Here is a 23,829-nt window from a genome sequence, read left to right as displayed (position 1 = left end):
GAAATTATGTAAAAATACATTTTTGCTCCATTTTTTTTAGAATTATTGTCTCGAAATTTTCAAGCCGGACTATAGTGAATCCTTATTGAATGAAACCGCACTATGCGAGGTATATTTGAAGTTATTTTTTGTATAATTTATGTGTATATAATGAAGTGGATATTTTGTATTTCAAAAATTTTAAGAAATTTGTTAAAGTTGTAATTTATTAATAGCAATACCTCGCATACTTCGTGTAAACGATTCCGTCAATAATTCTAAGTGTTTGAAATCGGACTAATACAAAAAGTGATAAAATTTAAACCCAAACTGTATTTTTCAGACTAAAATAAAAAAATGGGCATAGAGAAATGTATTTACATAAAATTTGAATTTAATATTTCATTTTTGGACAGAAAGACCTATAGTTTTACAGTATTTTGCAGCAGTTAACTTCTTGTTATATTATTACGTTTATTATTCTTGTATCAAAAGGTTTAATTATTATTTCATTTTCTAAATTAAGTAATATTATAGAATACAACGTAAAAAAGTGTATTGAAAGTGTATAACAAAGAGAAATTGATTTAAAGTATTTATATTAATAGTTTGGTAGATATTATTACATGAGTTTATCGATCATTAGATTATTTGCGTGTTCGAAAACCTGAAACTTTAAACAAAATATTGTGTTCCTCGCGGAAATAAATAACATTATCAAGCGTTCTAATCTAAATAAGCAAAAAAACAATGCTATAATAAACATCCGTTGGTTTAAGTATCCACAAACTGAAACGCTTACTATAAACTCATGATAAGACTATATTAATACATATAATGAAGATAATCTGCTTTCAAATTTGCTGACTTCTGATTTATATTATAAATATTTATAATATGTTATTTGTATCTTATTTCTGTTGTTATTTGCATCACATTTTTTGTTTAGTATAAATCGAAGTAATTCTTTTTAAAAGATTCAAGAGAGTTTTACTTTTAAATAAAAATATTCAAATTATAATTTCTTGAATGTATTTTATCTTGTTACGTTTTAATTTCAAAATCGACCTAAATTTTATTAAACCTGTAAAACCAAATTAAACTTCAAACATTTTCAAGAACGTTTTGTTTTCATATAAAAAAAAAACAACAAAATTAGTCTGAAAATACACTTAAGTATTAGTTAACAATAATTTCCGATTTAATATATGTAATGAAATGTATATGTGTGTAAATTATACAAAATTTACATTATACAAATTTATTTATATAAGAATATTGAGGGCGACTAATACTCGATTGGTTAAGTCGCCCTACCCACGTGCTAATGGGCGCAGGTTCAAATCATGATCAAGCCAGGCTCTTTGTGCTTGCAGCAATAGGGCCATCGTTCATAACAGATGGACAATGAAATGAATGAGGTTCAGCATATGAATCTACAGCCAATTCAATGGACAATGACAGTGTTAAGGATAGCAGCAGATTCACAGTGAAAGGAAATAGTGGAATTGCAGAGCATCAATATACTACTGAAGTTAGCCTACAAGACGATAGCCAACCAACAAATTAGAAAAACCAAAATCATCTAATGGTAACTATCTACCGGGAAAGATTATCCAATTAATGTCAACCGCGATCTTAAATTTACTCAATGTTCACATTGATGAACAGATTGTGAATAAAATTACAGGACATGAAAAATTAAATTGTGGTAAATATTTTATATAAAGAAAGAAATTAATTAGTAAACATCCGTTGCTTCTGAAACCGTACGATAAGATTATCTTATTTAAATAAACAGAAATTCAATTCGAATTCGCTGACATACGATACAATTCGTGTTTATTAATAAATGACCCATATTATTTACAGTGAAAGTTTTTTTTTAATAAAGAAAATAAATACATTTACATTGGACTAACGACCATAGTTGTTTATAATTTATTTTTTTAAATACTATGTTTTGTGTCTCAGTTTATAAATCAGTAGAGTAAGTAAACTAGAATTATTACTAGGACTAGGTTCTTCCTAGGACTCTCCAAGTAAGACCAATATCTCAATTCGGTCCTCTGACTAAGACTAAATTATATAATACAATAATGTGTTGATTTCAAAAAGGAGCAGTTTTGAGCTTGTGGAAATGACAACCGTTTCTTTATCTAAGTTTTATGATCCTGCCCAAATATTTAGGGGCGGAAATGCTGTTAAGTGATGATTAAATAGACGCAACTATACGATTTAATGTGTATCCGTTTATATATTTGATGGATACGTGAAATATGCTTTGTAATAATTAATAGGAAAGTGGTAGACCTAACAAATATACATATAAGTTATACAATAGATTATCATAAAATGGTCGGCCACGACAAACTTATTAAAAAAATGTGACACTTGGTTTTGTATACCAATATTCAAAATATAGAAGCTGAAAACTTCAATTGGAAAAAAAGAGCATACAAATATTTATTGAAATAGTTCCAATATTTCTGTATAAAAGCATCGCGATAATGTAAACGTAAATTATACAAATTGTAGCAACAATTTCAAGAAAATTAGTGTATTTGTAAAAAAAATAATTTAAACAATCATGAGTATTAACGGAGCTATCGACCAAAGTGTTTTACTGAAGAGTTTAATTTATAAATTTATGTTTTTTTTTTCTAAAATATGTATGTAATGATATACAGTGGAACCTCGCTTAACGAACAGCTCGCATATCAAGCATTTTGCTTAACGAACAAAATGAATTGTAAGAAAAATGACTCGATTAACAAGCGACCTTTCGCATAACTAGTGACGATGAGAAAAGAAGTCCCGGATTGCGCACATTCTACATCATTTTTAAAACTTGTGTATACACATATTATGTGAATTTCAGAATATGTTTCACAATACGAGTGAAAAACTGGACATTTTGGAACGGATTAAACTTAAGCGAGGTTCCACTGTATACGCAATCTGGCTTATTTACCGAGAGCGGTCAATTTGATTGCATGAAAAATTGAAAATATTTATTGTTCGAAAATTAAACAATCGATACAAAAGAAGCAGATTGAGCCTCCATATGATTTATGAAATAAAGAGTCTCGATTACGCAAGTGTTTGATTACAAACAAAGACGAATTGAAAAATAAACTTTAGTAGTATGTACATCAACAAATAATTTTTGTTGAAAACATTCGGTATTGTTGCTTGTAATTAAGATTAATAATGACTAAAGTTCAATCAATATTTGATTAATAAGGATAATTATTAAGAACAGTTTTGTTGCAGCTTAATATTTATTTCAATAAATGAATCAAATTTATTAAAGTAAACGTGGAAATATTGCATCTTGTAAGTTATAATAAATAATTAATAAATACATCGTTGATACTGTACCGAAATCTTGAAATCAAGGATTTTCTTGATAACAATCTTGCCGGATGATGATGCAATATATGTTCCGACCTCGACGATTAGAGATTTGTCGCAAATACGTAAAAACGACAAAAGAGCATGCTATATCATTAGTCGATTAATTAAGAAATAAATTGGAAGGTTTCTGAAAGAGTGAGAAAGAAAGAGAGACACAGTTATTGAGTTGGGTAGAGTATATTGATAAGATGATGGAGATACGACAAGTGGTTTTGTGTGATAAATAAAAAATGTGTGAGTTTCGTAAATAATTAAATCATTCCCATCGCTAACGCCATTTGATAGAAATGAGATTTGGTATTTTGCAATAGATTTGCAATCGAATCGAACTCTATCACTTGTCCGCTGTCCATCACCAATATCCTATCCGAATCCATGATCGTGTTAAGTCGATGAGCTATCGTCAGCACCGTGCATTCCGAGAACTTCCTTCTGATGGTCTTCTGGATGAGAGCGTCCGTTCTAAATTGAAGAAGATTTATAGAATAAAACTGGTTGGATTATGATGATTGTTGACTTACTCTCTATCTATGTTGGCCGTGGCCTCGTCTAAAACTAATATCTTATTGTTCCTGATGATTGCTCTGGCCAAACATATGAGCTGCCTTTGACCCACGCTGAAATTAGCCCCTCTATCCATCACTTCTATATCCAGATTAGATACAAGCTTCGTATTCTTCAACTCGACATCCTCCAGAGCCCTCCACAGCTCCGTATCCGTGGCCTCCCCGAACGGATCCAAATTGTACCTCAAGCTTCCGGAGAACAGGACCGGATCCTGCGGTATAATGGAGATGTGCTTCCTCAACTCGCTGAGATCAATGTCTTGCGTATCGATTCCATCAATTTCGATTCCACCATCAATCAGAGCCAAACGGAATAACGATTGTATTATTGAAGATTTTCCCGATCCCGTCCTTCCGACAATCCCAATCTTCTCTTTGGCATCGATGCTCAACGAGACATCTTTCAACACCAGATTTGATTTCTCCGAGTACTTCATGTTCAGGTGCTTGAACTCAATCTTTCCGTCGCTCGGCCAATTCGCCAAGATCAACGGTTTGTTGTTTTTGTCTTTTTCGCTTGGCAGTTGCCTGTACTCGAATATCCGTTCTGCAGACATCAGCTGATTTGTAACTTCCGCTGATTGTCTCATGCCCCATTGGACAACTCCGGTTAACGACGTAGTTTGAGTTATGGCCAAACCGATCTTTCCAATTGCGCTCGCTGAAGAAACATCAGGTTAATACGGAGTTATGATTAGGTATATTACTTGAAATACTTTGAACCAGCTCCAGGAAACTGAAAGTCACCAAAGCAGTGAAGATGCAGCATATTAAATCCAAGTAGAATCCGAACGCTGAGCTTGCTGTTATGTACATGTACCAAGCACTTGTGTGCACGTTCTGGTGTTGATCGAATTCATCTATTAACATATTTTGGGCGTCGTAAGCTCTGATTGTTGTTAATCCTTGTAAAGTCGCGTTCAAGTGACTAAAGACAGGACTTCTCACTGCAAGTAAAAATATAAATAAGAAAATTTGCAATTATTTCAAACAAATGAATACAAAGCATTACTTAAATATAAATAATATTAAAGATTTATATAGACTAACCAGAAACTATCGGAAAAACTATTTATTTTCTTACCATATTCATCTTCAAAACATTTAGATGACACGTGATCATTGAAATCACATTTTTAGATATCAACTGTTGTTAATTCATTCTTATTTCCTGATTTTTGTAAAGTATCATTAGTCGTTTTTCTATCAAATAAAAATAGTAATATGAAAAGTTGGAAAAAAAACTGGAGCATTATTTTTTAAATTAATTATTATGTATCTAACAATTTTTATTTTTGTAAGTTGTTTTAAAATTGTTAACCATGAGCTAATTTATTGAATATTTACTATACATAACTTTTAAATAATTTAGATTATGAAATAAGAGGGGAAACTTACTTATACTTTCCAGCCGTTTGATGTTCTTCGAGGATTTCAAGAAGATCATTCTGAGTATCATGAAGATAGTGCCGATGATGGCAACTGGGATGAGGAAATGCACGTCCGACAGGATGACCAAAATGAGAGCGCCGAGCAAGTTCAAAATAATCTGCAAATGTTATCAATTTTTGGATACGTTCGACCATTAATAGTTGCTTAATAAAACTTACTTGAGCTGCATCCATGATGGCTCTTGGAAGATTCTCATCGATTGCGTTCAAATCTCTGGAGAATCTGTTCAAAATCCTTCCGCTCGGATTGACATTGAAGAAGCGCATTTTCGTGTTGACTATAGCATCGAACATTTTGGTGTGCATTTTTTTGGAGCTCCATGAGGCTAACTTGAAGAATAGAATAGACCTTAAAATTGATATGACTAGAAGCGCGAATATGAGGATCGAGTAGATGGATATGAAGTCTTCGTATTGGCTGGAAACCCAATAACTGACGAAGTAGTCCAAACCGCTGACAAAAGTTTGCGATAACAGAAATAGAAGAGCCACAAAGAAAAACATGAATGTATTCCCGCTGGATAAGTATTTGAAGAGTAAAGAGCCTTTAATTTGTCCTTTCGACGTTTGTTCCAATAAATCATTTTTTAGCGGGATCGATTGTGCGTGATGTGTTTCTTTAGGCGCTTCTTCCACAGCCTCCGTGCATTTAACCCTTTTAGCTTTCATCAGATTAGCGACACTGTCAAAATCACCTCTTGATGTTATCTCACCCTATAATGAATTTAAATTATTACTAATTAATTATATTGCTTTAGTATTTACATTATCCATAATGATGATCTCATCGGCGTCTTCCAAGTAGTCCACTTGATGCGTAACCAAAATCCTCGTTTTGTCCTTCAGGTATTTCTTGATGCAATTATCGAAAATGTGTTTGGCTACGTTAATATCGACAGCCGATAGTGGATCATCCAGTAAATAGATGTCAGCTTCTCGATACAAAGCTCTTGCTAAATTAATCCTAGCCTTTTGTCCTCCGCTTAAGCTGATTCCTCTTTCACCGACATGGCATTGATCACCTCCTTGCATATTATGAAAGTCTTTATCCAAAGCGCAGACTTTCAAAACCTCTTGGTATTTATCCTCTTGATACGCTTGTCCGAACAAAATATTTTGCCTTATGGTTCCAGAGAACAACCAAGGCTCCTGAGGAGCGTAAGATATTGAAGAGTTCACAAATATATCTCCAGAACTAACTTTGTTCTCGCCTACAAGATCATTTATTTAATATCATATAGTAAGTATATTATTATTATTCAATTACCTAAAATCGTTTTCAATAATGATGATTTACCGCATCCCACCGTACCTACAACGCCAAGCAAGCTGCCTTTGTTCACGTTCAAATTGATGCCACTTAAAATTTTCTCTTGTTTGATCACGACAGAAGCATTTCGGAAAATAACCGAGACAAGGTTCTGCACTTTCTCATCCTCGCACACGTTGTATGTGTGTTCTTCCTGATGAAGAAACTTGTCTATCCTGCTTATGATTACAGACAGTTCAGACAGTTCAGTGATTCCTCGACAGAAGTACGAAGACACACTATCTGAAAGGATGTTGAAGTAGCACATGAAGATGAAGACCGTTGCTGGTGATAACTTTGTTCCGGAGAGGGTTAATGCGACGAGGGTGAAAAAAAGGGCGCATCTGCTTGTGGTCAAGTGCAGAGCCATGAAGAGTCCTCGACAGTACGCAAGTTTCTTTACCAAATTAATCTCAGCGTATCTCGCTGCCCTGATTATCACCCCGAAAGGTTTTTCCCACGTGTACATCTTTATAACTTGAATACCGGAGATGATTTCATCCATTAGCCGAATCCTCTCATCCGTGCACTTTGCCACTCTCCTTCTGTATCTCGAAGACACGCAACCCATGACGCCTACAAAAAAAGTTACCAGTAATCAATTTGTTTATATTCGATTGCAGCTAATCACTTACTGTAGATGGGAAAGACTGTGAAGATTGGTATCAAACCAGCCAACGTCCAGTAACCAGTTTGGGCCCACAAAAAGTATGAGACAACCAACAGGGTAAACGGTGATACAATCATGTATGAGATGAAATAGGACACGTAATCGAATCGATTCACGTCGTTGGACATTAGATTCACCAATTTCCCTGAGGCCATTTCGCCCAAAGCTTCGCCTGATAATTTCAATGCCTAAAATAATTTATCATTAAATATTAAGTACAAAATTGAATCTATAAATTAATACTTTTCTGTAAATGAAAGCGCAACAGGCTGCTCGTACTCTCATCCCATAATGATAGGAATCAATCATGTATTGATTGACCAATAAGGCATTGCAGGCGTTCACCACAACAACAAAGGATCCGTACCAAAGGGCATCATCGTGACTCATCTCGCTATCCTCCTTGAAATATTCCAGAAGATGACCCAAAGCTATTGGATTCAGTATTTGAAAAGTCTCCATGAAAACAAGCAAAACTGTTAAGTATAGGTATTCGGGCCAGAACGTGCGTACCAAAACTCTTAAAAGTTTCGGATTTTTCTGTTTATTCCAGTTCCTGTAACAAACGAAAAGTGATTATTTTTATTTTTTAAATTGTTGCGGTATTATAGGCAACCAACAACAACATTTAAACTTTAACCATTTACACTCACATTCAAATTCCAAATAATATCTAACAAATTTAAACTCTATAGGAAATATATGAGGATAGACATCTTGAAAGTTTTCAAAATCAGTTACACTATAATAAATGATTAAAATACAAAAGTATCACTTATCAACTGATTGAAATAACACTGAAATACTAACTAAATCATAACTAATTTCATCAGAATTAGCAAGTACATTCGTTCAAAATTGAATTAGAATGATAGACGATTTTGAAAATTTAAATGTATTATTGCAAATACATTTTTGTTTGTTTATTTTTGACAACCTCTGTAACTAAGGGTGCACAACACCTGATATAACCAATCAGTTAGTGACAATATAGTTTGGTGACAGTGTTAACAGTGATGAAAAGCAAAAAATTAAAAATACGGACGTAAGTACAAACTAAAGTTTTCTTGAATTTGTAGTTCATGTTTGTATGAAAAAGAAACAGAAAAAAAATAATTGAGAATAATTATCTCACTCAAAACAGCTGTTCTAATATGACTACCAACTTAAATTTTATATTTAGTTTCTTATAGTTACTGCAATTATTACTGCGTTTATTATTTTCATTTCTTACGTAAAGTGTGAGTATATTAATGCTTGCAAAATATAATTGTTCAAGTTAAAAATCTCGTCTATCTTTAACAGAAAATTGAATAATAGCTTACTATTAAACGATTAATATATTTGCGTTATTTTTTAACAATTTGTAATAATTCTTTGCACAGTAATTATTGGTATATTATTTATTTAACTAATAGTGAGAACATAACAAAAAATAATGCGGTTATTTGCGCGCTTTAACGAACTGCATGCAAGTTTCCAATTTTAACTATTTACACTCACATTCAAATTCCAAATAATATATAACAAATTTAAACTCTATAGGAAATATATGAGCATAGACATCTTGAAAGTTTTCAAAATCAGTTACACTATAATAAATGATTAAAATACAAAAGTATCACTTAACAACTGATTGAAATAACACTGAAATATTAACTAAATCATAACTAATTTCGTCAGAATTAGCAACTACATTCGTTCAAAATTGAATTAGAACGATAGACGATTTTGAAAATTTAAATGTAATATTGCAAATACAGTTTTTGTTTGTTTATTTTTGACAACCTCTGAAACTAAGGGTGATAAGAGCATCAACTGCACAACACCTGATATAACCAATCAGTTAGTGACAATATAGTTTGGTGACAGTGTTAACAGTGATGACAACAAAAATTAAAAATACGGACGTAAGTACAAACTAAAGTTTTCTTGCATTTGTAGTTCATGTTTGTATGAAAAAGAAACAGAAAAAAAATAATTGAGAATAATTATTTCTCAATAGCAAAGTTGTTATTTTTGATCTCACTCAAAACAACTGTTCTAACACGACTACCAACTTAGATTTTATATTTAGTTACTGCGTTTATTATTTTCATTTCTTGCGTAAAGTGTGAGTATATTAATGCTTGCAAAATATAATTCTTGAAGTTAAAAATCTCATCTACCTTTCACAGAAAATTGAATAATAGCTTACTATTAAATGATTAATATATTTGCGTTATTTTTTAACGATTTCTAATAATACTTTGCATAGTAGTTATTGGTATATTATTTATTTAACTAATAGTGAAAACACAACAATAAATAATGCGGCTATTTGCGCGCTTTAACGAACTTGGGCATATCATGTTTGGGTTCTCAAATTGCATAATTGTCCTTGACTATTTTCCATCTATTTTCATATACTTTGTAATTTAATAGTAATAACGGTGTTATTTTCTTTTACCGCGATTTATAAGGAACCAATTAGAATTGAAATTCGACATAAACAAAAATATCCTTGAGCGTTAAAATAATTAGTTATATTTTAAGATTTACAATATTTTCTTTATTATGAAGCACTCTTATCGATATTGTTCCAAAAAATACTATATACATACGCCAATGATAAATGGCAATAATTTCACTTAAAAACATAGATAATTTCAAGGTTGTTTACTGAACCAATTGTTCAACACTTCAACAATAGTCAGCACTTTAGTTTACTATCTTGTATTGAATAGATTGTCGTAATAAAATAGAAAAAAAATATTTTTTCTTACTTTTCTAGCCTCCCAACAAGCAACTCACTTCGATCGGCCGACAAAGGTTCATACAGATCTTCGGCCTCAAAGTTCTTTTTGCATCCCTTCCTGAACATATCCAGGGTGTATCTGAAAACGAGAACAAATTTAATACAGGTTGTTGTTTTTCTTTTTAAATCTTTAACAACACGTTTGTATATTGGAAATGATACAAAACATTTGTCTATAAAATTAGTGGAATTGGAAATTTTATAATACAGAAGGAAAAAAAAAACAGTTTTTTTTTGTTTAATTGTCCGGACAAACAGAAGGAATTAGCGCCTATGTTTTCCCATCATTCAGTTTGTTGAAATGTACGTGCTTCATTCGCGGAACAAAAGTTAATTTATTGTGTCAACAAATAATATTAAAAAAATAGGAAACATAATTAACCGCAAATCTAGAACGAAATGAAATCATTTGTAATAATACACTTATTATCTGCGTAGATTTAAATTACATTAAACAATATTTTTTTTATTATAATTTCTTCATCTCTTTAGTCTATTAGTTGACTTTTTTTAAGTTTTGATTTTGATTTCAATATTACAAAAAAAAATAGTAGAATTATTTTTCTATTTAGAAATAATCTATTTTGCCCACCTCTATAAAGTAACGTAATTTTTTGCGCTTTTTATTTGTCCTCGATTAGTCCGGTTTCAAATAGTGGCGAAACCGATTACCCGCACTATGCGAGGTATTCCTTTACTACAGTATTTAAATAAACGGCACATTTCAAAACCTCTTTTAAACGTATGGTAAAATTCAGAAAATCAGTTGAACATATAGTATTTACATTTTTACATAATAGAAAATTCTGCAGAAGATTTCTTAACTTTAACACTAGACAGTGCACGAGGTTTTCCTATATATTAATAAATAGTAAACAATTATTTTTTTAAGTTCAAAATTTTATAAAATTTTAATATTATTAACGAATTAATTAAAATTAAATATATCAAATTGTTTAATTGATAATTAAAAATAGATCTGTCTAATTGCGGTACTTTATTATGCAATTTAAATAGGAATTATGTAAACTAAATTAAAGCGAACAGTATTATCTTTACGTCTGATGTCTGTACAGATATGGAAATTGTATTGTATTTTTGTATCGTTGAACTTTGATATATGAATATTATTAATTTGATATTGTAAGTAACTAATTTTAAATATTATATTATAGTTTTTTTTGTTTGTATGATGTTATAATGTACATTCTTTTATAATAAGTGCATTTCTGATTGAATTATTAAAATTTATCTAATCGAAAGAATTTTAACTATAAAAATAGATCACAACAATAACTTGCACAGTCCGAGTAATTGACTTTTGTCTGGACTAATTTTTTTAGAATTTATTTTGATTCAAATTTAGTGAATCCGTTCTGATCGAAGCAGCACAATGCGAATTTAGCAATAGTATTTGTAAATTTCCAAATATTTTAATTAATTATAAATGTATCTAACAATAACATTTTTCAATAAATTAAAAAAAATAAGACACGTTTTTGTTTATAAATTATTAATATTTTTTTGTATTGATAAATAGGACAATACTTAAAATCCATATTTATTTGCCTTATTTACTTAAAATAAACATTCAAGAAAAGAAAAAACAAATCTAATTTGTGATTGTTAATATACATGTTAAAAGATTTAAAAATTTGCAGCATTTGTCTAAGAACTAAATTCCAAATAAAAAATTGAAATATTCGAAATAATAAATACAAGGGGACAAAAAGGGTATTTTTTGTATTATCATTGAAAATGTTTTATTTAGTTTTTTCTTCATTGTTGCAATAAAAATTATTATTTAAATACAAAGTTAAAGATTAAAATAAAATTTAGTTACATTACAACACATACACATATTGTGTCAAATTTGACATTTAACTTTGTCTTTAGTTACATTACAACTTATCTGGGCAATACTAGTCCGCGGGCCGAATTTGGCCATACACATTTTTTTATTCCGATTTGATTTTAATTATTAATAAATGTAATAAAAAGTAGCAACTTGTTCCAATAAAATTAATATGACGTACATATAAACAATATCTGTCAAATTTGACCTTACATTTTATCAGAATTGTATGATTATATTTAATGACCAATGAGTTGATGAAGTTTTGAAAGAAAACTAAAGTGCTTTAAAAACTTTTTTGATGATTCCTATATTATTAAAATTATTGTTACATATAATGAAATTCTCTAGTTTCACAGAAATAAAAATAAATCAATTTTGTTTTAAAGACTTCGATTAATCCGGATTCAAACAGTGCGGGATATTTGTACTATGCGACTTAATCCTGTATAATTTAATTGTATTTTTTTTGTTACAAAAAAACAATTTTGTTTTAAAGACTTTGATTAATCCGGATTCAAACAGTGCGGAAACTTGTAGTATGTGAGTTATTCCTGTATAATTTAATTGAATCTTATTTGTTACAAAAATCAAAGACTTTGATTAATCCGGATTCAAACAGTGTGGAAATGTGTAGTATTCCAGTTATTCCTGTATAAGTTAATTAAATGTTGTTTGTTACAAAAATCAATTTTGTTTCAAAGACTTTCATTAATTCGGATTCAAACAGTGCGGAAACTTGTTTCAAAGATTTTGGTTAATCCGGATTCAAACAGTGCGGATACTTGTAATATGCGAGTTATTCCTGTATAATTTAAATGAATCTTATTTGCTACAAAAATCATAGACTTTGATTAATCCGGATTCAAACAGTGTGGAAATTTGTAGTATTCCAGTTATTCCTGTATAAGTTAATTGAATGTTGTTTGTTACAAAAATCAATTTTGTTTCATTGACTTTGATTAATTCGGATTCAAACAGTGCGGAAAATTGTAATATGCGAGTTATTCCTGTATAATTTAATTGAATCTTATTTGTTAAAAAATCAAAGACTTTGATTAATCCGGATTCAAACAGTGCGGAAATGTGTAGTATTCCAGTTATTCATGTATAAGTTAATTGATTCTTGTTCATTACAAAAATCAATTTTGTTTCGAAGACCTTGATTAATCCGGATTCTAATAGTGCGGAAACTTATAGTATGCGAGTTATTTCTGTATAATTTAATTGTATCTTATTTGTTACAAAAGTATGAATGTTTTGAAGAATTGATAGTTTCCTTATTAATTGAATTAATATATGTAATTTCAGAAATGAAAATTTAACAAATAATGGTTAAACCATTCAATAAACAGTAATTTTCTAATAGAAAATGATTAATTTAATTATATTAATTGTTGTCTACTTTTTTTAAATTACGGAAATTCAACGAAGATTTTGTATTAAATACGTTACAATCGCTATATTACTATTTTAGTTATTACAGAAAACAATATGTTTCAAAGATTTTGGTTAATCCGGATTCAAACAGTGCGGAAACTTGTAATATGCGAGTTATTCCTGCATAATTTAATTGAATCTTATTTGTTACAAAAATCAAAGACTTTGATTAATCCGGATTCAAACAGTGCGGAAATGTGTAGTATTCCAGTTATTCATGTATAAGTTAATTGAATGTTGTTTATTACAAAAATCAATCAAAAAAATCAAAGACCTTGATTAATCCGGATTCAAACAGTGCGGAAACTTGTAGTATGCGAGTTATTGTATAATTTAATTGTATCTTATTTGTTACAAAAGTATGAATGTTTTGAAGAATTGATAGTTTCATTATTAATTGAATTAATATATGAAATTTCAGAAATGAAAATTTAACAAATAATGGTTAATGTATTCAATAAACAGTAATTTTCTAATAGAAAATGATTAATTTAATTATATTAATTGTTGACTACTTTTTTTAAATTGCGGAAATTCAACGAAGATTTTGTATTAAATACGTTACAAATGCTATATTACTATTTTAGTTATTACAGAAAACAATATGTTTTTCTTGTAAAATGATATTTTAGAAGTAATAATTGTAAATTAAGTCAAGAGTTTTCAGAAATCATGCAAACATGATAAACCTAGCATAATTCGAGAAATATAAAAAGATTGATTGTATACAATTTTTTTTAAATGTATTTTACTCAATTAGTTTATTTTGAAATTTTCAAACCTGAGGTGAATCCGGACTGATAGAAGCCGGACTATTTACAACTGTACAAATACAAGATTACCTCGTATAGTACGGGTAATAGGTTCTGTTAATATCCCGCACTGTATGTAACCACAAAAATTTAAAACCGCGTAAAGAGACTTTTTTTTAATTAATTTTTATTTTGTTCAATTAAAATTCATTTTGATTTGATATATTCAAACCCGACTTCAATGGATTCGCACTATGAGAATTATTGATGTATTATATATAATAATCTGAAGAATTCTTAAATGATTTGATTTTAAAACGATAGAAAAAAAGTTTTGTAAAAATTTAAAAAAAAAAACTTACGTGAAAAACAGAACGGAAAATATGTTCGCATTTTCCCTGGGATTTGTTTTGGAGGTTGCTTTCGGATCCGCGGCGTTCGTGTTCATGTTGGGTTGGAGGAATAGCTACAACAACCTATTGGAAAACCGGCGAAACGCTTTTATATAGCTTGCATCCAATTATCATCATTAGTCGTTTGCTAATTTCGACGTGTGCTAACCTACGATCATCAACCAAACCTCAAACAAAGCTCACCTACTGCTCACCTCTTTACTTTCCACACTTACGCATTTATATAGAAACAATAACAAATCTTTTGTTTAGATTTTTATTTTGTCGTCGTCGTTGTAAAATGAACATTAATTTTTCAATTAGTACTTCAAACTTAATATCTGCAATTTTTAATTTATTTTTTTTGATAATAGCCTATAATTAATAATAACGTTTTTGTAAACTTATCAATTTTCATTAGTATTTGATAAAAAAAATTCAAAATAATGTTATAAATCTAAAAATATGTTTTTTTTAATTGAATTCTTTGATGATTAATTAAATAAATTAAGTTTAAAAAAATCTAATTAATAAATAAGTTCATGTCATTATAATATTTCTATAAATCAGACTTAAATGAATGTATCAAAACTAACCCGAAACGTATGTATTGCGAAGTAAAATGTTACAGTTTCTCTGCAATAAATATATATTATTAATAATAAAAAAAATGGAAACAATGAAACACAAAACGAACAATGGTCGATAACTCGTTTACTGCAGATTCATGTAATTATTCATCTATTTCACCGGACATTTACTTCCATTGATTGCTTTTATGTGCGTATTTTCGTTCTCAATTTATGTCGCTATTAATTCTTCTCGAACATACACAATTCTCCTAAACATTAAAAAAAACATTTCTTGCAGAAAAAAAAAATATTTTTTTCTTTAATTGCGCAAATAATTATCGTTTACAAATAAAAAATGCAAAACAGCAAATTATCATTTAAATTTGATTGTAAGCTAATTGTTTGTAAGCTAATTTATGTGAATTATTATTTGGTGAATTATTAATTTAACAATTAACATTAACAATAAAACAAGATGGGCCAAAGTCACTTTACCAATTGAAAGAAAATAACTTTTACAACTTTTATATAATATTTAACTAATCGGACTAATCGAGGAACCGCACAAAAAGAGAATTGATTATGTATTAAAAAATAAATTGTGTGTACTAATTTCTCTATAAAATAATTCTATATAAATAATAAACATCAATTATGGAAAGAAGTAAAAAAAAATGCAATTCATGTGACCAAAAGGGATGTGGACCTTGGTAATATTTTTTTTTAAAATTATCATTTAAATGTTCTATTTGTAACTACATAATAAATAGTATATGTATATAAGGCAAAAAATTGATTTCGTCTTATCGTATTATTTTTAAATAATTTATTTATCATTATTTATAAGTTTCTAGTGAAAAATTATGTGTGAAACATGTTTTATTTAATACTTTAACGAATGCCGCAGTCTTCATATATATTCATGGATATTATTATATTTTTGTTTTAGTAGTATTAGGAGGACATTGAACTAAACAATTTCTTTCTTTTTTAATAAAATGTAGTGTATGTAGTCTAGGAACATGTATATTATTTGTGGAATAATACATGATTCAAAGATACGGCCTTATTTCCTTGTTTGAGGGTACGAATTGTCCAAAATCTTCGGTATTTGTTCTCAATATTTATGGGTAATTTTGCTAATCATATTGGCTTGCAAAACCGGTTAACTGTTTAGCAGTAAAAGAAAATCTCAGTAACATTGAATGCTCTTATTAGCAAAGATTTTGTCTCAAACGATCGGTATTTGTTGTCAATAATCATATTGCCAATAAAACTAATTAAACGTTTAAGAGTAAAAGAAAATCTTAATTACATTAATCGGCAAAGATTTTGTCTCAAATGATCAGTATTTGTTCTCAATATTTACCGGTAATCATATTGACACGTAAATCCGGTTAACCGTTTACCAGTAAAAGAAAATCTCAATTGCATTTGATGGTCTAATTGGCAAAGACTTTGTCTCAAATGATCGGTATTTGTTCTCGATATTTACCGGTAATTATATTGACTCGTAAAACCGGTTAACCGTTTACCAGTGAAAGAAAATCTCAGTTACATTTGATGCTCTAATTGGCAAAGACTTTGTCTCAAATGATCGGTACTTGTTCTCAATTTTTACCGGTAACTTCGATAATTATATTGCCAATAAAACTGATTAACCGTTTACCAGTAAAAGAAAATCTTAGTTACATTTGATGCTTTAATTAGCAAAGACTTTGTCTCAAATGTTCAGTATTTGTTCTCAATATTTACCGGTAATCAAATTGACTCGTAAAACGGGTTAACCGTTTACCAGTAAAAGAAAAACTTGGTGATATTGGATGCTCCAGTTGACAAACAATTTGTCTCTAACACTATTATAAATTAGCTGATTGTTATTCAAAAAACAAATCGTTTACCTTTTAATGGAACACCCTACATTTTATAAAATATAATGTCTTATTAATTAAATTAATTAATAAAATAAGTAAACTATCAAGAATTAAGTGTTCTTAAAAAATATAATTATTTAATTATTTTAGTTTTTTTCAACTAAAAAAACTAATAATTGTGATATGTAAATCATGTTTTGAGCGATAAATTCATTGTCTAATATAATAAATTAATTTATGCTTGGATAAGTTAGATTATATGAAACAGTTTATAAATATAAAACAATATATGTTTTTTTCTTTTCTGTATGGTTATTTTTGGGACGATAAAACAATATTCAATTTAAACTAAATAGAATTGTTAATTGATATTAGCTAATCAGTTATTAAAAGTTGTATTATCAATATAAAAGTATATAGTTTTTTTTTAATATTTTCTGCCATCTTTTCGATGTTTATCAATCTCCATAATGCAATTTGTTTTGTTACTCTTATTTCGGACATTATCATATAGACCAGGGGTGGCCAAACTGTGGCTCGCGAGCCGCATGCGGCTCTTCTTGTTGTGGCTAGATGAGCCACAGCAAAACACAAAGTCTGGCCATCCCTGATATAGACCAACTGTTTAGAAAAGCGTAAGTATACTTGTTTTTATAAATATGCAATAACTTCATTTAGGTAAGAGATTTCTGAAAAGCGAAAATTCTGATATATTAAGGGCACCGCAATTTTTTTTTTGAGTAACCTTGATGTAGACAATTGTTAAACAAAAGAGAAAAAATGCACAAATAATTAACTTTAGACTCACGTTTTAAAAGGTGATTTCACATTGTATATAAGTTGATGATTTATGTATTAAAACTTTGTTCCATAAAATGAAGGAACGTATCCCATATCCGTTCTAACTATAGTATTATTTACCTCTGCTTAACGAAGTAATTTCGTGAAACGCATCCTTTTTCTTAATCGATGCATGACTGTATAACTATTGAATTTAATGTTTGGTAGTCTAGCTCTGCTATGTTTAAAACTAATTTAACCCATACTGCGTCTAATGGGCTATATATGACCCATGACTACTAACAAATACTAAAACGTTGCAAACACATACTTTTAGTATTACTAAATGCCCCACTCGTATTGTAGGGTTTTAACAATATTTCAATGCATAATGTGTTATGATTCATACGAACAGGTCGTTGCAAGTCTAGCATAAAGCTATCAACTACATACAGACACACTGTGGTCTCGCAAGTTTCTACACATTTTTAAGTAAATTTCATTGAGTGAATTGTGTTTTTAACATGAACATGTAAGAGTTTAGAATAAATAGTTAATAAAATTTATAGTTTTTGATACATACAGTTATCTTAGCATTTTAGTAAATTTAGCAGGAAAACGATAGCTGTTCAGGAAATATTAAGTAGTATGAATATAATGCTAATTTTCAATCAAAATTGTATCTTAGCAATAGAAAATATTGACCAGTATTACAGCAGAACAATCTAATTGCATACAGTAATTTTTCTTGTATACATTTTCATGTAAGATCTATGTTACAATTATTCAAGTATATTTGTAACATGTGTAAGACCTATTTAGAGTCACCTTCATTAAAATGTATTTTTAGTTTAACATTTGTTAATGAAATGACACCTACTAAATATTTTTTGACTTGCTTATTGTATTAATTTTTACAAATAGATAATTTAAATTTAAACAATAGATTTGTTTAAGTAATATAAATTCAGTATACAAGTATAAACCTATATGATGTAAACTAACAGTAAATTGTTTGATTTAGTCAAATATTGTCCTTTTACAAGAGTGTTTTACTGTACATTTCAATAGTAATTATAAGATTAATCTTTATTTTGCATAAGCTTTCCAGTTTTCCTATTGTAAACAAGTTCTATTATATTATATTTAAATCCTGATTGATTAATCACAATCATAAAATATTGAAACACGAGTTCAAATATAAATTTATATCTTGAACTGAAATTACATTAGAAAATAATTGTAAGTATTCCCCTAAATTATAATTTTTTTAATACATTTTTAAATAGAGTATGGCGAAAATATGACCTGAAATTGATTTTGATGAAGTTGGAAAATTATCGAATACAGAAAATGTTTTCAGTGTAAGATTTAGAAAACATGCTTTGCGAAAACCAAGAAAATTAAGACGAAATTATAGAAGTTTCTGCCAAAAAAATGTTATCAATCAAAGATTTAAAAGCATCCTTAAATGATATTGACAACGATTTTTCTTTACTTAAAATGATCCTGATTTAGGAGGAAATGTTATTGTTATATAATCAGTATAGTACGAATAGGCAATTGTAAAATGAAAGAGAAAAAAACAAAAATAAGCAACTAAATTATTATTTTTTTTTTAATTTTATTTTACCTCTGAGCCTTCGTATCGTTTAACAAAGTAATTTCGTTAATCGAGGTAGGACTGTATAAAAGACTTGGAAGTTGAAGGACTCTTTTAATCAATTTGGGGACAATAGGATTCAGACAAATTTAAATGAATTTGAACTATGTATGAAATATATGCAACCATACAAACAATTATTATATAAAACATTAAACAGAAATGAAACAACTCATGAAATAGATAAAGATAGGACAGACATTTATTAAAATAGTTTTATTTACAAAACATACACAATATGTTTGAGAATTATCTTACAAGTGTATAATGAAAATATTTTAGTAACTTAGTAAATATGAATGTGAATTTTTTTAAGTAAAATATTTTTCTTCACAAAATATATCTCCCATAAAATAGAATATGTATACATATATAAATATATTTATTTAATTTATTTTCTCATTGTTTCTTTGGACAAAATAAAATTCCGATCATTAGTTTTTGTTCTTAAGACCTAATAACAAAAAAAAACGTGTATATAATAATAATAACGAAATGGCAGACTTAATTTGAATACACAGCCTTCAATTATCCGCTCATTTTTACCTTCTATTTCTGTAAATATATATATATATATGTAAAGCACCATTTGCGACACTTCTTGAGTAAGTACGACGAAACGCGAAAACAGAAAATCAAGGAACATCCATAATTTATTTAATATATTACCATTTCCGGTGAACGCGTTGCGGTTGAGTTAAGGCACTTTTTCAGGTTGGAGATCAACTCTGTTTTTATTTTAATTTATTATTTGTTTATGTTTCTTCATTGTTCGTTTGTTCTTTTTTTTTCAATTGTTATTCTTGAACTTCGTTCTTGCGATGGTAGCTTTGTCGCGCGATTTTCTTCAGCTGCTCGGACATTGTTTTGCCTGTTGATTTGACCATTTTGTAGAATTTGCTGTGGCGATTGGAAAGCAGCTCATGGGGATGATTATACTCGACTATCGTTCCTGATTCCATGACCACAACTTTATCGGAATCCATGATGGTGTCCAGACGATGGGCGATGGTGAGAACCGTGCAGTCGGCGAATTTCTGGCGAATCGTCTTTTGGATCAACGCATCCGTCCTAAAAAAGTAATAAAAGTGTGATTAAAGAATGAATTTCAATTATTATTAAATTGAACTTACTGTGGATCAACATTGGCTGTGGCTTCATCCAATAGGAGGATCTTGTTGTTCCTGACGATAGCTCTAGCTAAACAAATCAGCTGTCTTTGCCCGACACTGTAATTGGATCCACGATCCATAACTCTGTTTTCCAAACGATTAATTATGTTCGCTGTATCCTTCAGTTCCACCTGAAATTGTTATCAATATTATTTTGGGTGTAATTTATTTAATTTTGAGACAACTCACGTATTCCAGCGCTTTCCAAAGAACGTCATCGTTGTATTCCTCGAAGGGGTCAAGGTTGTAGCGCAGAGTGCCTGAGAATAAGACCGGATCTTGAGGGATGATGGAAATCTGCGATCTCAGCAGTTGCAAGGTGATTGAGTCGGTGTCGATGTCGTCGATTTCGATTTCGCCCTCGATGAATCCCAGCCGGAACAACGCGACAATAAGCGAAGATTTCCCGGCTCCCGTACGACCGACGATTCCGACCTTCTCTTTTGGTTCAATGGTAATGTTGAGATCTCTAAGCACTAAAGGCATTTCCGGAGAGTACCTAAGTCCCATGCCCTTGAAAATGATCTTTCCTTTGCTGGGCCATTCGATGTGTGGTTTCTTCGGTGTGAAAGGTTGCTTCTCTTCTTCGAGCATGTTGTACTCCATCACACGTTCCACCGACATAAGCTGATTGGCAACTTCGGCCGATTGTCTCATGCCCCATTGGACAATACCGGTTAAAGCTGAAGCTTGGGTTATCGCCAAACCGACATCTCCTCCAGACATAGCTGTACACAAAACAAGATTAATTATAGAAATATTAACACAATTTTTTATGCAATTACCGTCGCCGAATGTTAAAAAGCTGAACGTAACCAAAGCCGTGAAAATGAAGCAGAGGATATCCAAATAGAATCCGAAAGCAGAGCTAGCTGCGATGTACATGAACCAAGCGCTCGTGTGCAAATCCTGGTGCTTATCGAATTCCAATTTCAGCGTATCCTCGGCGCCATATGCTCTGATTGTTGTTAAACCTTGGATGCTGGCGTTGAGGTGAGTAAAAACTGGACTCCTCACTGAAATAATCCAATTTTTAATGTTACATCATATATTTAAAAAAAAGGTGAGTACTTACTCATTCCTTCTAAACGTTTAATGTTCTTGGAAGACTTGAGGAAGATGACCCTGAGCATGAGGAAAATCGAAGCGATGACCGCAACCGGAACCAAGAACAACGGATTCACCATGGCGACGAGAATCAGCGACCCGATCAATAGTAAAATAATTTGGCTGGCGTCCAAGATGGCCTTGGGTAAAAGCTCGTCGATCGCTCCGATGTCTTTGGAGAACCTATTCAAAATCCTACCGCTCGGATTCGTATCGAAGAAGTGCATGGTCGTGCTGACGATGCTCTTGAACATGGAGTCGTGCAACTTTTGCGAACTCTTCATTACCAGCTTGTAGAAGAGCAGTGATCTGATCAAGGCCAATAGGAAGAGGGCGACGATGAGGCCGGCGTAAATGTACAAATACGTGTCCGTTTCTAGGAATTCCTTGAGCTCGCCGTCGCTGTTTGTCAAATTCGCGTATCTGAACTCTTCGATGTTCGTCCAGTAGCTCACGAAGTAATCCACCGAACTTGCAGCGGTTTGAGCCAAAACGTAAAGAGAAATCACGACCATCACGAAGAAGCAGTTTCCTCCAGCCATAATGTACTTCAGGAAAAGCGATCCCTTGATTTTTCCCCTGGAACTATCCTCGAGCATATCTCTGCTTCTCGAGTCGTTATCTTCATCGTTGGGCTCTTCGTAAAGGCTATCAACGAGACTGGTTTCGCTGTGCGCACTGGACATTGATGCAGTTTTACTCTGAAATTTCATTAATTTTATTAATAATTAATTATCAATTTAAACAATAGTACTTACTCTAGTTGAGATTTGTCTTGAGACCTTAGCTTTTTCGATGGATTTGCTTAGTTCGTCATCATTGGATTCTGGTTCTTCTTTGAGTAATTTAGCGTATTTGATGTCGGTGTTGTTCGCCAAATTGCTGAAGTTTCCTTCGGTTTCGATCTCTCCCTCATTGAATATAACGATGTGATCAGCGTCCTTCAAATGATGCACTTGATGCGTCACCAAAATCCTAGTTTTGTTCTTCAGGAAACCGTTCAAGCAGTGTTGGTACAAGTGCTTAGCGACGTGGATGTCAACAGCGGAAAGAGGATCATCGAGAAGGTAAATATCTGAATCCCTGTAAACGGCCCTGGCTAAATTGATTCTAGCCTTCTGACCTCCACTCAAAGACGCTCCACGATCTCCCACGATCGTCATATCGCCATTATCGAATTGCTTGAAGTCTTTTTCCAAAGCGCACGCCTTCACCACCTCCTGGTACCTCCTCTTATCGTAACTCAAACCAAAAGTGATGTTCTGTCTAATCGTTGCAGCAAACACCCACGGCTCCTGCGCAGCGTACGAAAGCTTTCCATTGATTATAACATCGCCCGATTCCACATCCAACTCTCCCAGAATCGTCTGCAGCAGAGAACTTTTACCGCTTCCTACGGGTCCGATGACTCCGAGCAGTTTTCCTTGCTGCACGTTCAGATTCACCTTCTTCAGAGCGCTTTCCGTTTTGGTCGCATCCCATTTCGCTGTTACGCAATTCATAGCGACAGCAACATCAGCTTGGCTCTGTGCATCGTTGTTATTGCTGTTTCTGCTGGTATCTGAGAACTCGTCGTTCATCAGGAACTCTTGGATCCTCTTTATGGACACGAAAAGCTCCGCGATTTCCGATATTCCGCGAACGAACATTGATGTCATCGTTTGCGATAAAATGTTAAAGTACGACATGAACACGAATACCTAGAACGAAACGCATAATAAAAATCAAACATCAATTAAAAGAAAGTGGATGTGAATCTTTCTGGCTTCTCCATGCTAATGAACGTGATGTGGATACGCCTACGCAATCTAGGTTTTATATGAAAGAGTAGTGGAATCTGATAGGAACAGTGGCGTTCACTTTCAATTTTCAACCTACATCAATTGATATTTTACTTCTTATTTAAGAATTTTAATGTGTTTAAATTATTTTCATTCACGAATTTTTTCATTTCTAAAACTTATTTATGTCTAATAATTCAAATAGAATATATATTGAAATACACAATCAAATTTCAAATTTTCAGAAAA

At 31.0% G+C, this 23,829-nt stretch overlaps 2 protein-coding genes across 3 annotated transcripts in view; both read right to left on the bottom strand.

The window, feature by feature from the left end:
- Nucleotides 1–3,557: 3,557 nt before the first annotated feature.
- LOC108557007 (probable multidrug resistance-associated protein lethal(2)03659) lies at nt 3,558–14,781 on the bottom strand. The gene is made up of 11 exons (XM_017913374.1): nt 14,602–14,781; nt 10,161–10,271; nt 7,639–7,951; nt 7,361–7,583; nt 6,684–7,301; nt 6,182–6,627; nt 5,576–6,130; nt 5,364–5,514; nt 4,682–4,912; nt 3,921–4,626; nt 3,558–3,861 (listed from the first exon to the last, which is right to left on the bottom strand). The coding sequence occupies exons 1-11, from the start codon at nt 14,685–14,687 to the stop codon at nt 3,651–3,653; spliced, it is 3,651 nt and encodes a 1,216-aa protein (XP_017768863.1). The 5' UTR covers nt 14,688–14,781; the 3' UTR covers nt 3,558–3,650.
- Nucleotides 14,782–20,302: 5,521 nt separating this feature from the next.
- LOC108557006 (multidrug resistance-associated protein 4-like) overlaps nt 20,303–23,829 on the bottom strand; it is a 55,917-nt gene continuing 52,390 nt past the window's right edge. For both annotated transcript variants that reach the window (XM_017913372.1, XM_017913373.1), the window contains 6 exons: nt 22,558–23,499; nt 21,768–22,500; nt 21,478–21,708; nt 20,882–21,420; nt 20,654–20,823; nt 20,303–20,591 (listed from right to left, as the gene is read on the bottom strand). In XM_017913372.1, the coding sequence (XP_017768861.1) occupies nt 20,318–20,591; nt 20,654–20,823; nt 20,882–21,420; nt 21,478–21,708; nt 21,768–22,500; nt 22,558–23,499 (2,889 nt within the window). In that variant the 3' untranslated portion in view covers nt 20,303–20,317. The remainder of the gene's footprint in view (nt 20,592–20,653; nt 20,824–20,881; nt 21,421–21,477; nt 21,709–21,767; nt 22,501–22,557; nt 23,500–23,829) is intronic.

This window comes from Nicrophorus vespilloides, unplaced genomic scaffold, assembly GCF_001412225.1.
Source record: "Nicrophorus vespilloides isolate i.1.1-1 unplaced genomic scaffold, Nicve_v1.0, whole genome shotgun sequence".
NCBI classification, from domain to species: domain Eukaryota; kingdom Metazoa; phylum Arthropoda; class Insecta; order Coleoptera; family Silphidae; genus Nicrophorus; species Nicrophorus vespilloides.
This window is presented reverse-complemented; position numbering and strand designations above follow the sequence as displayed.

Bases quoted from the DNA above. Each gene is read 5' to 3' on its own strand.
- LOC108557007 (XM_017913374.1), bottom strand. From the start codon at position 14,687: ATGAACACGAACGCCGCGGATCCGAAAGCAACCTCCAAAACAAATCCC. The intron at 7,302-7,360 runs GTAAGTGATTAG...CTTTTTTTGTAG, and splicing joins CACAGTCTTTCCCATCTACA to GCGTCATGGGTTGCGTGTCT. The intron at 4,913-5,363 runs GTAAGTTTCCCC...TTTTACTTGCAG, and splicing joins CAAACGGCTGGAAAGTATAA to TGAGAAGTCCTGTCTTTAGT.